General features: G+C 42.0%; 1 protein-coding gene across 1 annotated transcript in view; it reads left to right on the plus strand.

Moving 5' to 3' along the window:
- The first annotated feature begins 5038 nt into the window (after positions 1–5038).
- LDHB (lactate dehydrogenase B) overlaps positions 5039–14601 on the plus strand; it is a 23193-nt gene continuing 13630 nt past the window's right edge. The window contains exons 1-4 of the mRNA XM_019515679.1: positions 5039–5139; positions 8197–8328; positions 12573–12690; positions 13433–13606. Coding sequence (XP_019371224.1) covers positions 8203–8328; positions 12573–12690; positions 13433–13606 — 418 coding nt within the window. The 5' untranslated portion in view covers positions 5039–5139; positions 8197–8202. The remainder of the gene's footprint in view (positions 5140–8196; positions 8329–12572; positions 12691–13432; positions 13607–14601) is intronic.

Genomic DNA, 14601 nt, shown 5'->3' on the forward strand with positions numbered 1-14601 from the left:
CAGCCTAGGATAATATTTTTATGCCAAGTGTTCACTGGTTTAGATCAGAGACTTGGAAGTCCGGACCCTTGTATTTATTCACTGTGAAACTTTTTGGCTGGGTTTACTTTTTCCAATCCAAGTTTGTTCATGTGTAGAATGGCTATAATGATTATCTGCCCACAGGAGACTTCTGAGAATATTGTTGGAAATCACTTTGAAAGGGCTGACTTTTAAAAAAGCCCTTCATTCATGTCCATTTAATTTCATATAAGCTAAGTACAGACAGTCAAAAAACGCAAGGCTGAATCGATTCAATCTTCACACATTAGTCTATGCTGCATAGATTGATCCAATAAGCAAGTGAACAGACATTGACTTTTGATTCCAGAAATGCAGCCACATGCCAGCAGTGGCACAGGCCAGAAGCTGGGGGGTGCTATAGCATGCCTCCCTACTCTGCTGAAGCAGACAGCTTGAGCCAAGGCTAAATTGCCCACCCTTTTGGGAGGTAAGGGGGGGAGTTGCAGGGGAGGTGCAAAGCATCCTAGGATACTGGGGGACTGTAAGTTAACTTGAGTCTGGAGGGGATCTGGGGCAGAAGTTCAATAAATCGATTTAACCTAAACTGATACTTACATCCAGATTTATCTTAAACTGGTTTTGGCCATTTTGAAAGCAGTTCATATGCACTGAAGTTCTGTTGTGTTACAGATTTGAACCAGTTTCCAGTCACTTATAGTAGTTTCTGTGTAATTTGTGTCCCTAGCCATGTTGTTCTTTTTACTGTAACTCAACATAATAGCTTGTAATGATCACGAATACCAAGAATTTTTTTAATATGGAGCATATATGTACGTAACGTGGAAATTATGTGGCATATTACTCCATGGATCATTGCTTTTTATATTTAGCAGCTGGTTTAATAAACCAAGGCTATCAGGTAGGCCTAGACACTTGCAAAATGATTGCTTTCTCTGAATCTGTTCACTAAATTTTATAACCATTCCATTTCCATTGACATAAAAAACATTGCCATGCATGAGATCATTGTCTCTCACACGCTGTGAAGCATGGATCCAGGCATCGAGAGGCAGGCCTTAGCTCTACCAGAATGATTAGCATGAACAAACCCCATTTGAGCACACAAAACAGGTTTTCAGACACACACACACACAATATGCACTTGCCATTGTGGTGCTTGTGCAAGCAACCCAGGAAGGTACGGGATGCCTAAAGATTAGCACCCAAAATTCCTGATTGGAAGCCACTTTAAAAAAATTTGACTGGTTAAGTTAAAGTGCAAATAAAGAAGCTTTATTTTAGCTATCAAAAAGCAATGCAGCTCAGGTAACAGCTTTTATGCCTTTGCTTCTTCATTGTACTTGATATTCCAAATGCTAGTGATCACTATGTGTGTCTGTGTATATCTGTCTGTTTGTTTTATTGATTTAACTGAGTTATAAAGCACTCTGCCATCAGTGTACTATCTGGAACATAGTGTAATCTTTAAACAAAAAGTAAACAAAAGCTGAAGCAAGCGCCAAGAATATGTGGCCATTCCTTCAGATGAGAAAAAGAGCAAAAACACACAGGGAGAGGTTTTCCCTACTATGTGATATAATACACTTTATTTTAAGTTGAATAAAATGTGGCTTGAAGGAATAAACATAAAATTAAGTAATGGGGAGTCCTGAGTTTTAAGCCTGGGTCTTCAGGCAACTCTGTGTGACTTTGGGCATATGACTTTAACTTGCCTCAGTAGGATGGACGGATATATCTACTGAATAATCAGGAGCTGAAATAGAAACATATGTGGACATGTAGGAGTCAACTTTATATAAGCGTGCTTTGATGCAGATGGGAGTGTAGATGGAAGGAAGAAAGGTAGGTAGGTAGGTAGGTATGTTGGTCCATCAAACAAAACTCAACCCATCAGCAGGAGAAAGATCTAATGACAAGAAATGAAACAAGCCAGAAGACAGCCAAAGAGGAGCACTTTCTACATAGGGAAATAGGTTGCTGAAATAAGAAGACTTTTTCCCCAGTTAGATATAGGTGTAGCCTCAGGTGAGTAAAGAGTAATGAAATCTTAGCTGGCCTAAAGTGATGTGGAGGTCCAATGGGGAGACACTTCAATAATTGGTTCTCAGCCCTAAGGGATTTTCTATACAAGATAAATATTAAACTTTATATGGAGTCAAAACTATTTATTTCACTTATTCTCCTCCACACAGACATTCATCTCCATTCCCACTGCTTTAGTATACACAAAACTTTCTAACTGTCTGAAGGTTAGCAGTTTAATTTGTTTGGACGGAATTTCAAAAAACTGAAATTGTGATTTGTCATAGACCAACTCCCCAATTGACATGGGCGACTGGTGCCTCTGGTGCCTCTTGAGTCAGGGGGGCACATGTCCCCCTCCCCTCAACACCAGTCAGCGAGTGGGGGGCGGGTGTCCCTGGCGGCCAATCACACTGACTGCGAGGGTGGGAGCCTCCCTGGCCGATTTCACTCACCAAAAAGTGCACCGCTTTTGCTGCCGGCTCTGCTTCCCAGCTGGCACTCACAGGGGGGGCAGCAGTGCTCCTGCTCTCCCCCCTGCCCATTGCCTAAACAGGAAGTGCACCCCCTATGCATCGCCACTGCCACTTCCACAGTCTTTGGTAGGTCATCTAGTCTCTCTGGGTCTCAGGTCTCCATTTCTGCAAAATAAAGGTAGTATTTTACCATCCTGTCTCCAGACTGTAAACATTTCAGGGCAGCTATTGTCAATTCTGTGAGCTTGAAAAATGCATAGCACATTGGTGCTATTGAAATATAAATAAAAATACATTTTCCAGTGAAGAATGTATTGTTTGCAGCTGATGCAACAGAAAAGCATTCACATAGACAATTCTGCTACATGGCAGATAATAATGCCACTTGACATTACTTAATTGCAATGCGCTGAGGATGAGGAAATCCAGGCAATAAACAAAGACAGCTTCCTCGCAAACTGTTTCCCATCTGTAGACCACCGGTTCTGGATGTGGGCCATTCCCATAAGGCCCCACTCAGTGCTCCTTCTGTCATGTAGTTATGTCTCCATAGAAATCCAGGGTCATCATTTCTCCTCCAGAGGTTTTGCCAGTTTCCATTATTAGGTGCTTTGCCCCTACATTTTTCCTTTCCCAGTGATTCTGTTGTGTGAATAATAAAAAAAGAAAATGTTTAGAGATAGGTCCCACTGGAATGTTGTGTAGTGATATTGCTAAGTTTTCAGCACAGTACTTCCATCCTTTCCTCACTAGGAGTGCAATGGTAAAACTAGAGATAAAAAATCCAACTGTATTTCCCCCTATGTAGGTTAAAAAAAGGCACAGGTAAAGTATTTCATGTCACTACAGAAATTACCAGTATTGCTGTTGTCTGTGTGTTTATTGCTTTACAAAACACAGAAGAAGACTGAATCTTTGTCTCCCTGCCCAACCAGCTTATCCTGTAAATCAGAATCAAACATCAGAATTCTGGGGGAAAGGTGGTGTCCATGGTTGTAAGTCACATTGTTTCTAGGACAAGCTAAAACAAGTGTCAGGAATCGCTGTGTAGATAGCTACCTGTTGGAACAGAAAAAGCAATGGTTATATATGACTGGAGCACAGAAGTGAAGTCCTTGGCTTTGCCAGAGCCATCCTGTGTGAAATCATGCAACACTACTGTGTTCATGTCAGGGCTCCTGGTTGCCCGGGAAACATAAAGTGTAACAGCTAACAGTGGGCCTAACAAAGAGCAAACTGTAGCAATCAAAGCCCACTTTACATCTGAATGACAGCATCTGCCAGGATGCATCTTATCCGCACTCTCTTAGTATCTTTAGTAGATTTGCCCTGTCTTTTCCTGGATGCCCCTGAGTAGACTAGCCTTCAGTTCCCCTCAGTATAATATCCTGCTTCCTTACTTCACCAGCATGTTTTGAAGATAAATTCACAAGTCCATGAGGGGAATACAGCATGATGCTAGACATGACAGATAGGAACATGAAGGAAACATGTTGCAACCCTCCTTAAGTTTCTGCTGAGTCAGATAAGTCTGTGAAGAACAGTTTTGACATTCCAGGAAACAAAAGCTGTTCTTGCTGCTGAATATGTATGAGACTCACAGGGATAGGGAAGAGCTTTGCATGTGTACAGTGTGCTTGAAGGCCCTGCTGCAGCAGGAATGCAAGTGGTAGCAGTAATAGAGGCAGGATGAGGCACAGGCCTGGTCCTGGGAGATGCAGATGCAATTCTTGGCTCCGGCTCAGCTACTCGGAGTGACCTTCAGTAGTCTATTCAACCTATGCCTGAAGACCCATGAAATGGAGCCACTCTTGTCTGTCTCCCAGGGTCTTGCCTGGATGCTTGAGACCCTGAAGGAGCACATACAGCTCCTGGATCTTCCAAGTCCAGCTGTGTCCCTCTACCACTTCCCTGCTGGTCTCATTTGTAGAGGGCAGGGATGTAGGTTGTAGCATGTTGGTTTAAGGACATAAGCAGACAAGGTTCTTTGGGTAAATCAGATAGCTTTTATTAGACTGACTCAAATAGTTGGAAAAATTCTTCTTAGCAAGCTTTCAGGTATAAATAAATACAGGCTAAGGAAGCATCTGTAGTTGGTGTGAAGACATGGCTTCAAAAACCTGGTGTGGGGTCAATCCAAGAGGGAGGGGAGGCCTGCCTGAGCTGGGAAGGGAAAATCATGGGGACGTTTTCCTTCTGTAGGTGACTTAATTGCTAGGAATTTTACTCAAAAATCATTTCTGCTGAGGGAGTGGGGTGCCCGGTTTTCAGCTGAGACCGTCTAGCACGGGCAGGCGCCGCAACGGCGGGAGCGGCGGCCCCATCTCCCATCCTGCAAATGACCTCAAAGCGCGGCTGGAAAATTTGGGGGAAGGGAAAGAGGGGGCGGCACCCTCGAGCCTTTGTCCTTGAAAGCGATTGAGGGAGGCGGGGGCGGCGGCGCGCGGTCTTCCAATCACAGTGGTGCGAGGCGCGAAGGAAGGCGAGCCCGGCAAGCCCCGCCCCTTCCTCTGCGGACTCCGCATCATCCCTCGCGTCCCAAGCTCCGGCTGCCGCCGTCTCGCCGCCAGCTCCTCGCTGCTGCCTTGCCCGCTCCCGCCTCCGCGCCCACCCGCAGGTTCGTAGCCCAATGCAGCGGCGCGGGGTGCCGGGCTCCTGGGCCCTTCCCGCCGCACCTAGTGCGGGCGGTGCCGGATCGCCTCTGCCTACTGCATTGCTGCCCTGGGGATGGGCGGCGGGGAAGCATCTCCCCACCGGGGATTGGGGCTGATGCGCCAGCATTTGGCGGGGTGGGGAGAGGAAGTCTCTCTCTCTCAGCAGCGGGGAAGCGCAGGAAGCAGCCCGCCCCCGGGGATGGTGGAGGATGCAGTGGGAGGGTTGTGTTTCATTAGAGAAGTAAGGCTACACCTCAAGGGATGAACTTTCTAGTCCTCCTCCCTGAGCAATGCTTGTGTGAGGCCTGTGTTGCCTCGGGGCTGGCTGCAGTCTCGTTACAGAGCTTCGATGGTGCTTTGTATGGGGCTGCATAGGGCTGCCAGGGGCTTGTGCTAGATCAGTGGTTCTCACACTTTTTTGGAGCAGAGCCCGTATTCTAAACATGGATGGCCAGTGCTCCTCACTCCCAACCCACTGTCCCACAGTGTGTGGGGCAAGGGGGGCCCCAAGCAGCCTCTTGCAGGGAGGTAGTGGGAAAAGTCATAGATTCTCCTTTAAAGCTTGTTCGCGATCTATTCATATATTATTGCAGCCCACTTTTGGGCCATGACCCATGCAGGTTGAGAAAAGCTGCTCTCGATGACCTCTGCAGGTCCCTCCTAGCTCAGCTTCTCACCCCCTCCTCCCATTCTCCCTTTGTACCTGGGCGCAACAAGACGACCTGGCCTGAAGGTCACCCTTCCCCCTCAACCCCAGTAACCCTCCCTGGCAGCAAGCACTTTGCACAGGACAGGCCAGGAGGACCTGTGGCCACAGGCGTTGTTGCAGCCAGCATGTGACTCTCAGTGATGGGGTGGTGCTGTGCATGCGCAGTGGGCATTTCTTTTTGGCAGTAGGAGGCTGTCACGCCCATCTCCTGCCTAGCAGAGTTGGTGTTGCTGCAGGGCTAGGGCAGAAAGCCCAGTTTTAGGAACCACAGGTAAAGCTTTACAGTCAGTCACACACCCAGGCTGGGGGGAAACCTCCAATGGCCAAACTCTGGCTTCTGGGCATAGACATGAGCAAGCCCCCTGCTGGGTGGAGGAGCAGGTGCATCCTGTGCCCTTGCCATGAGGCCTGGGTATACCAGTGTAGTGACTGAGTTGCATCCTCAGTCCCTTCCTGAGGTTCTGGCTGCACTTCTCCCCAAGCCTCTTAACTTATGTGCTCCCGATCTGAGGGCAGCTAAAGTTCTGGCATCTTCTGGTCAAGTGCCTCATGGCTGTGGCCAAGCTTGCCGTCTGTCAGGCTAGGAAGGAAGTCCTGGCCAGTGGGAACCCAAGCAATTGTGAGGTTGTTTTTCTGTCCCTCCCTGTAAGGTTGTTTTCTAGTCCCTTCTCCACTCAAGTCTCCCCTGCAGAGTTTTGCCGGCTCGTGTCCACAAACTCCTTGGTTTCGGAGGAGGAGCAGGTGCTGGCTAGCGTGCTTTGCTTTGTGTCCCTACTTTGATCCCCTGTTGCTAACCTTTGACCGTTGCTCCCATCCCTGTTTTCTCATGTTGGTCACTGTCATACTTTTAGTGGCTTCCCCAACTAAGGAAGCCTTATAGTTGTCTTAGTGAGCCTAAGCCTACTGTTCCCCATTACATAACAAATAGACTTGTCCGTTCTTTGCAGCAGCAGTAGCTTCATGGTCTGCCCTGATGCCACTTTCTCAGCTATCTGCTTAATGTATGTAGAAAACACTCTGTGGTTTCCATTCATCCAGGAGAAATGCAGAGCCTGCTTTCAAGAGCCTATATGAAAACCAAGGAACATATATTTCTCTTCCCCCCCCCCCGATTCCTATTAAGATTAGTTAATTCCAGAATTAAGCTTGCCCATGTAACTTTAATTTGGCTCCCTTGTGCCAGTTTATATGTTGTCATGTGCATCTTTCAGTTTTATTCAACAAATGAAATGGGATGTGGCCATGTCATTTCTGGAAGAAAAATCCTCTCTTGCTTTTTTGCCTCACCTGATAGCCCAGTATGCATTAGGAAATTCTTTCTTGACCAGTGCTGTAGATAGAAAAATGAAGCAGCAGTTCCTGATGTAGGTGGATTAGTATTCTGTCCCTGCTGTGCCTGTGATTCATGAGATGCATGTGCTGCTGCAGCACATGCGTTTGAAAGTGGCATTTAGTTTGAGGTTCCTGAAACTTTGTGCAGTTGAAATCTGACTTGCTTCTGTGGGCTGTTACATATTAATACACAGAGATCATTATCCAGGTGCTCTGTCTCTCTGTTAAATCCCTTCTGAAGGGGGTTAATCTCACCTAATATATCTTGGAGAATCAGGGCAGTGTTTGCAAATGGCCGTCTACATGCAGCTTGAATATATGGTGTGCCTAAAGTTAAGTGAGAGGTTGATGCAACATAACTTTGAATGTTTTACTGTTTTGAAAGAAAGAACTCAGTGGGGAAATGGGCTCAGTGGTACGATGGAGTAATCTGCAAATTGATTAGGGTGGAATATCTGAAACGAAGTAAAAGTAACCGCCAAAATTATCTCAATTACAGTACAGATGATTAGACGCATATTGTTTATAATAATATTCATTATAGTGCTGACTTGCACTATTTATGCAGGGCAAAGAGGGGCATGGAGATTCATCATAACAACTAAATTATCATGTTTTTCATGCTTTCCATCTGGGTGGTTTGAAAGGATTTACAATAATAAATATCCTCAACGCACCTCAAAAGGTACCTCTACCCTGTCACAGTTCAATAGCTCGAATACAACAGTGACTGCAGAGAGTGAGAACATTCTGACCAAGTGAGATTTTTAAACTTGATTTGGTGGGTAAGCTGCATCTATTCAGGTAGAAGTAGGCAACACCAACAACATAGAGTTCCAACATATGTGCAGTGCTACAGGCACTGCAGTATTCAGTAACTTGGAGATCCATATCTGTGTATGACACTTAAATCTTGAAGGCTACTTTTTAACATTGAGAGAAATGTGATTCAGTTTAATCGTGTTTCTTTTTCTTGCAGAATACAATGGCTACTCTAAAAGAGAAACTGATCACACAAATAGCATCAGAAAGCACCATCCCTAACAATAAGGTCACTGTTGTCGGGGTTGGCCAAGTTGGTATGGCTTGTGCTATCAGCATTCTTGGAAAGGTACAGTGTGAAAATGTTGCAGTGCTAAAAAAAAAAAAAAAAAAGTAGCAGTTTTAATGTATTGAAAAGTTGGGTTGCCTTTGTTTGAAAATGAGGTGAATATTAAAATTAATTACATTAATCAATCATATTCCTTCAACTTGATTAGGTAACCCCTCTGTTTCATAAGAGACTAATCTTGCTGAATTTATTTCCAGTTTCTCTCCTTTGGCTCCTACAATGGCCTGTTCAATAGAAAGTTTACTTGTCTTTATCCGGAGGTAAATACTTGACTCCATTGTTCAGGCAGGTAATTAAGGACTTGTGAACAATAGGAGCTGTAGTCCTTGCCAGAATCTTCTGCCACTGATTCTTTCATGAGGCTGTTCTTTTGGGAATAAGTTCCGAATTGACTTCACTGCTGGGCTGTCATTAGGTATACAAGACAGGTCAGAGATCACTGTGAAATGCAGAGTAGAAAACAAAATAATGTATAGTCTTATTTACTGCTTGCTTAATTTATGTGAGGCCTGATCTGCAGCCCCCTGAAGTTGGTGAAAAGATTCCCTTTTGATTTAAGTAGGTGTTGACATGAGCTTATATTGCCTGGTTGTATAGCACTCGTATCTGTCAAAGCCTTGTGTGCAAGTGTTGAAGAAACTAAAAATTTGGAGCCAGATCGTTTCATGAACCTGGTTTTATGTTGCCTTTGCTTAACCAGGTATTTTTGAAGCCTCAAGTTTCTGCCTGTTAAAGGACTAGTTTCAAGCAATCTGAGAACCTTAAGATTAACTAGTTCTAGTGAAATGAGCAAAACAAGCAAAAGTTCATTATTTAAAAAAAAAAATCAAATACAGACAGGTATTTAGTAGGACTTAAAAAACACACAGGTATCTAACTCCTACTGATTTCAATTAAAGTAGCACTAGGCCCTTACCTTCACCCTTATGCATCTAAATCCCTTTAAAATCTGGTCCAAATGAAACCTATAGACAATCCCCTATATAGAACAACTTGCAGATTTAGTAGTAAGTGCAGTGACTTTTGTCCTAAACCTCTGCTTAAAGTGACACTACTCAGGTGACCTTTTAAAGAAGTGTATTCCTTCTGTTCCATTTGTCTTAAAATTATACATTCTCATGTGTGTAGTTTAAAAAAAACCCCAAAAACAAACAAAAAAAAAACAAAAAAACCCAAAAAACTTTCCTTCTCTGATATTTGTGAATCTCTTCAGTCTTCATCAAAGAGCTCTCCTGTGTCTGTTTCTCTCCCAGAGATATGAGGAAGGGTATTGTGGTACCCAAAATTGTCTATGTCCCTTCCAACTATTACAGTTGGGCCACTAAAATATCGCTCACAAAAATCTTTGCCTTCTGCAAGGAATAACCTTGGTGGACTCTGCAAGGGAAACCCTGGAACTTGCATGGAGAAGTTATAAAACAGAAAATAAACTTTTTTGCATGTGAAAGAAATATCTTTAGATAATAAACAGTTCATAATGATACCTGTAAAATTGATACAGTAGGAATCTATTTGATGTGACTGTTAAACCCATTATTAAATAGAGACTTAAAGTCATAAAAATTTTTGAAGGATATTTGCCTTCAGAATTTCAGGCACGCACCTCCAGTTAAAATCAATGGGTGTTACAAACATAGGACTAGCAAGGGGTCGTTGAATTCAGTTCCCCACATTTGTAGGTAATTCTTAACCTGAGGAATCCCTCACATTCATGCACAACTACAAAGCACAAGCCCTAAAATACCAAGAACATCCGAAAACATGCCACAAAGTTGAGGCCACCATCTTTACCCTGGCACTGCATTGATGAAGGAAAGCAAAACCTCTTGCAGTCTGACCTAGGGAAAAATGTCTTCCTGAGTTAATTTTAAGTGAATGGAATGACTCTCAGCAGCACAGCAAGGCCCTATAGCCAGGATCCTTTTCAAAATACCAGCAGGAGCATTAGTGTACCTCAGTCAAAAACCTCCATCCTTAGCTATGGACATCATCCCAATGCCTTGGAGAAAGGTAGGAGGGGTGGGAAATAAAACAATAGAATTCACAACGGGAAAATTACTCCTTGGTCCCAAAAGGTAACCTGTGAAGCTTTGGATTACCATTTGCCTTGCACACTTCCAGCATTATGTCCCAAGCTGGGGACCAAAAATACCTTGATTCGCCAACATTGGTTGTAGAGCCAGTATTTCCCATCCTATCAAACCATGCCTTCCTTCCACAGACCCATCCAGTTCAGTCTTGAGGTGATTCAGGTTTTTTGCCCCTTCCACTTTGCTTGAGAGACCATTCCAAAACTGTATTCCTGATGATTACAAATCTTATCTTAATTTCTGATACAAGCTTCTCTGTAGCCCACTTTACCTTTTGCTGATGGTATAGTTTAAAAAGGCCACCTCCTAATATTCACCTCTATAACCTGTGGTAGAACTTGGCCCTTAATATTTTCTCTCATGGGGCTTTTACTTTGTCAATTGCACAAATATCATTGCTTCATTGAGATGGATTACTTCTAGCGTCTCATCTCAGACTTCATGTTTTTGCTTTAAGTCTGCTGGCTGCAATTTAACATGTATTTGTACTAAAGTATTTTTGGGTGTTTAGTCATCATGATAATTATGCCTTGCTCTACAGACTCTTAGATTTTGACCCAACAAAATGCTGGCTGGCTGCTTCCAGTTAAACCTTAGAATGAAACATGCGCTTACTCAGATTTCCAAAGGTCTATTAAAATCAGATGCACTTGCAATTCACATTTTTAACTGTCAAATTTGCCACAAGCTGTGCCATTACTAAAGTTCAGTTTAATTTTAAAGGTAAAGGATCATGTGGGAACAAAGTATTTTGATGGGATGGTTTTAATTTCCCTTCCCATTTATTAAAAAGAAATCATTGAGATTTCTGTACCAGTTTAGAAGAAGTGGCAAATACTTTTTGTCACAGCTTTTAAAATGAGCTAGTTTTAGTAGCTATGTGCACATTCTAAGCTTTATGTGAGCCTCATCCTGTGGAACTGTATTCATGTGACTGTTGCCAGGGAACCAGATATTTCTCTGGGCAAATAACTTTCAGTATAAATCCCTCCAAGTTATTGGTCCTGGTCCAAATATTCTCTGACTTTAATGAGTATTTGGCTCCTGATTTCACTGGTCTGTTTAGATGAATAAGGGATGCAACAGCAGGGCCCTGAGACCTTCATGTATTATATATGTTTAAACACTTTCCATTCTGAAAGCACTTTACATATGCTGACAATGCCTACTTGTGACACAGGGAAGTACTGCTAGTTTTATAGCTGAGTAAACAAAGAACAATGCTTGTGCAAAGTTAAAACTTTTTCAAAAGGCATTTAGTAGCATAGATGCCAATCCTCAAAAGAGATTTAAATATTTAGAAGGTTATTTTAAAAAAAGTACTATTTAAAAAAAAAAAGTGCTGCCTTGTGTTTCTATGATTTGTTGACATACATTGATGGCAAGCTATGCAAATGCTATCTCTTAGATAAGCAGATACAAGACTTAAATGTCATACTTTAGAGAAGGAATAGAAAGTGTTCCTCTGTCCTCTTAAGTAATCTCGGGACATTTGATGAGTAGGAAAATACTGTGTTTATCTCCTATGTTTTCATGTGCAGGCAACAAGTAATTGAATTCAGTTTAAGGATCTGTCTTGGTGTTTGAATATTTCTGGTGGGGAAAAATTGGGAAATAGACCCACTGTTTTTTACTCTCTAATTAGACTATTTGGTGAAAACTGAACTGCTTCAAATTTTAGTAAGTCTTTTGATTTAAAAGTTAATTTGAAATGGCTGTTTGCAAGCCAATTTTATGTTGTAGATCTGGAGCAAATACGTGAAAGGAATGAACTTTCTTGCCTGGATGTTGAAGAAATGTAACTATTGTGACTAGAAAAGAGATGCGAGGTTTGTTTTGCGTTAATTAACTACACAGAGAATTGTTTTTATGGTAAGCAAGATAGCATGACTGTAATGGACCGAGTAAGGAATGGAACATGTGGAATGAATAGCAAACTTTTATTGTTGGTATGTGTCATTGTATTTTGGTTCTAACATGTATTTCCATGGTCAACTTTTGGACAGTATCATATCCCTATTTTTACTTTAGAAATTCAGAAAAAAGATTTTTCTACTGTGTGACATTTGATATATCGTGTAAGTTGGTGGGATACTTAAACTTGATAATGAGTAGTGGTTCTCTGTATAACTTCAATTTTTTTTTTGTCATTAGAGTCTTTGTGATGAGCTTGCTTTAGTTGATGTTTTGGAAGATAAGCTAAAGGGTGAAATGATGGATCTTCAACATGGGAGTTTGTTTCTTCAGACTCATAAGATTGTGGCAGACAAAGGTAAATTCAGATCTTCTTTCTCAAATACAACTATACTGTGAATATACTTTGTTTTTGAAATCTATGCAGGGCCTCCCATTGTGACACCAAATCAGGGCTTGATGCTTTAAAATTTAAGGGTGAAGTTAGGAATTGGGGGAGCGAATTGGTAACATTCTTAGATGAACTATCAAAGTTTGTCTAGACTGGGAACTGTTTTGGATGTTAAAAGATCTTAATCTCATGGCTCTCATGGTTTTTAATTACCCTTAGTTGGTAGGTGACTTCTTTGAGAATAATGAAACCAATATTAATGAAACTTCAGGATTCGCTTTGAGATAAAGAGTGTTATTCCTGTTTTGTATGCAAGGAAGCTCAGATGCAGAGGGGCTAAGTCACTCGGCTAACATTACAGATTGAGTCACTTGCAATGTTAAGAACAACATCCTGAATTCGCTTCTGTTCTTACCAGTAAACACCACCATTTCCTGAGAAACTCGGGCAGAGCCAGATGCCACCTTAGAGACTAAATCAGTCAGCAAGGCACAAATTTCCTTAAGTGACAGTCTACTTTGTCAGATGCCCCTATTGCTATTGAACATGTTCCCTTTTTGGCTTCAGTTTTATGTACCTGTAGAGCTAATGGAACAGTTTATTTACATTCTGCTGTTGACATTAAGTTTATTCATCTGTGTTCTGTTTCACATATGTATTTCCCATCCCCCCCACACACACACTTCTTATTTTTTATTTATTTTGTTAGATTATGCTGTCACAGCTAATTCCAAGATTGTGGTGGTGACTGCTGGAGTTCGTCAGCAAGAAGGGGAGAGTCGCCTTAACTTGGTCCAGAGGAACGTGAATGTCTTCAAATTTATTATTCCTCAGATCATGAAGTACAGTCCAGATTGCACCATTCTTGTGGTTTCCAACCCAGGTAAAAAGGCTTATTTTTAAAAAGTAAGAATTTTTCGCTTCTTGAGAACTAGACTTTTATTTGATGAAGCTTCTTAAAAATAAGTTCAGTCTAACTACCTGAACTAGAAGAATATAAACGGTCATGTGTTTAGAGTACTATGGTGGTTCTAACTAGTGGTGAAATTAAAAAGTGTGATTTAAATTTACTCTAGTTTAATGTCACTAAGGACTCTGACCTGTGGTTAAGAACCCTGCCTAACATGGTTCGGAGCTATGTATATGTTGGATTAAAAACAGGTACTGGTTCAACCAGTCTGGCTTAGAACCCCATGGGTGCGAAAAACTAAACAATGCATTCTAGTGATTGTCTTTGTTTGTAGCATATGAGCCATTAAGTATACAGGTACAAAGATATGTCTATTAATCGGAGTGAGGAACCCAGTTTAAGAATGTATAGTACAATTGCTAATAAAGTACAAAAACAATGCTTACATAAATTTTACCTTTTGAGATTTGTTTTCAGAAAAATATTTCAGTAATGAGATTTGTTTACTCATAAGCGATGTTGTTGTTGCTCGCTCACTGGGTAAAACCCAAGTCATTTAATATAGAACAATGCATCAAATTCTTATATCAAATTAGATCTCATATCAGTGGACATGTCTGCACATGCACAGTAATGTGCATTAAAGCATCACAAAGTCCTCTTTAGCAAATGCACATGAAAATAGGCTGCCTGTGCTTTTTTTTTTCCTAGTAGTTCAGTGGAGGTACTAGATTTAATGCGCGTTAATGACCATGTAGACACTCCCAGTGGTGTTGCATTCAAATGTTAATGTTTACAAAAGCAAGAGCTGAGAGAATGTTTTCTCCATATTTATAGTTCCTACTTTTCTGTGGAAAGAGAGTTGGGGTGCACAGCTCACATAGGTCAATGTGTGAATCTGTGTAGACTCTTTGATTCTAGCAGGAATCCACTGGCCTTGGGGCTTCTGGGAAGCCCTGGCTGATCAG

This window comes from Gavialis gangeticus, unplaced genomic scaffold (genome assembly GCF_001723915.1).
Source record: "Gavialis gangeticus isolate Ggan-Ray unplaced genomic scaffold, GavGan_comp1, whole genome shotgun sequence".
Taxonomy (NCBI): Eukaryota; Metazoa; Chordata; order Crocodylia; family Gavialidae; genus Gavialis; species Gavialis gangeticus.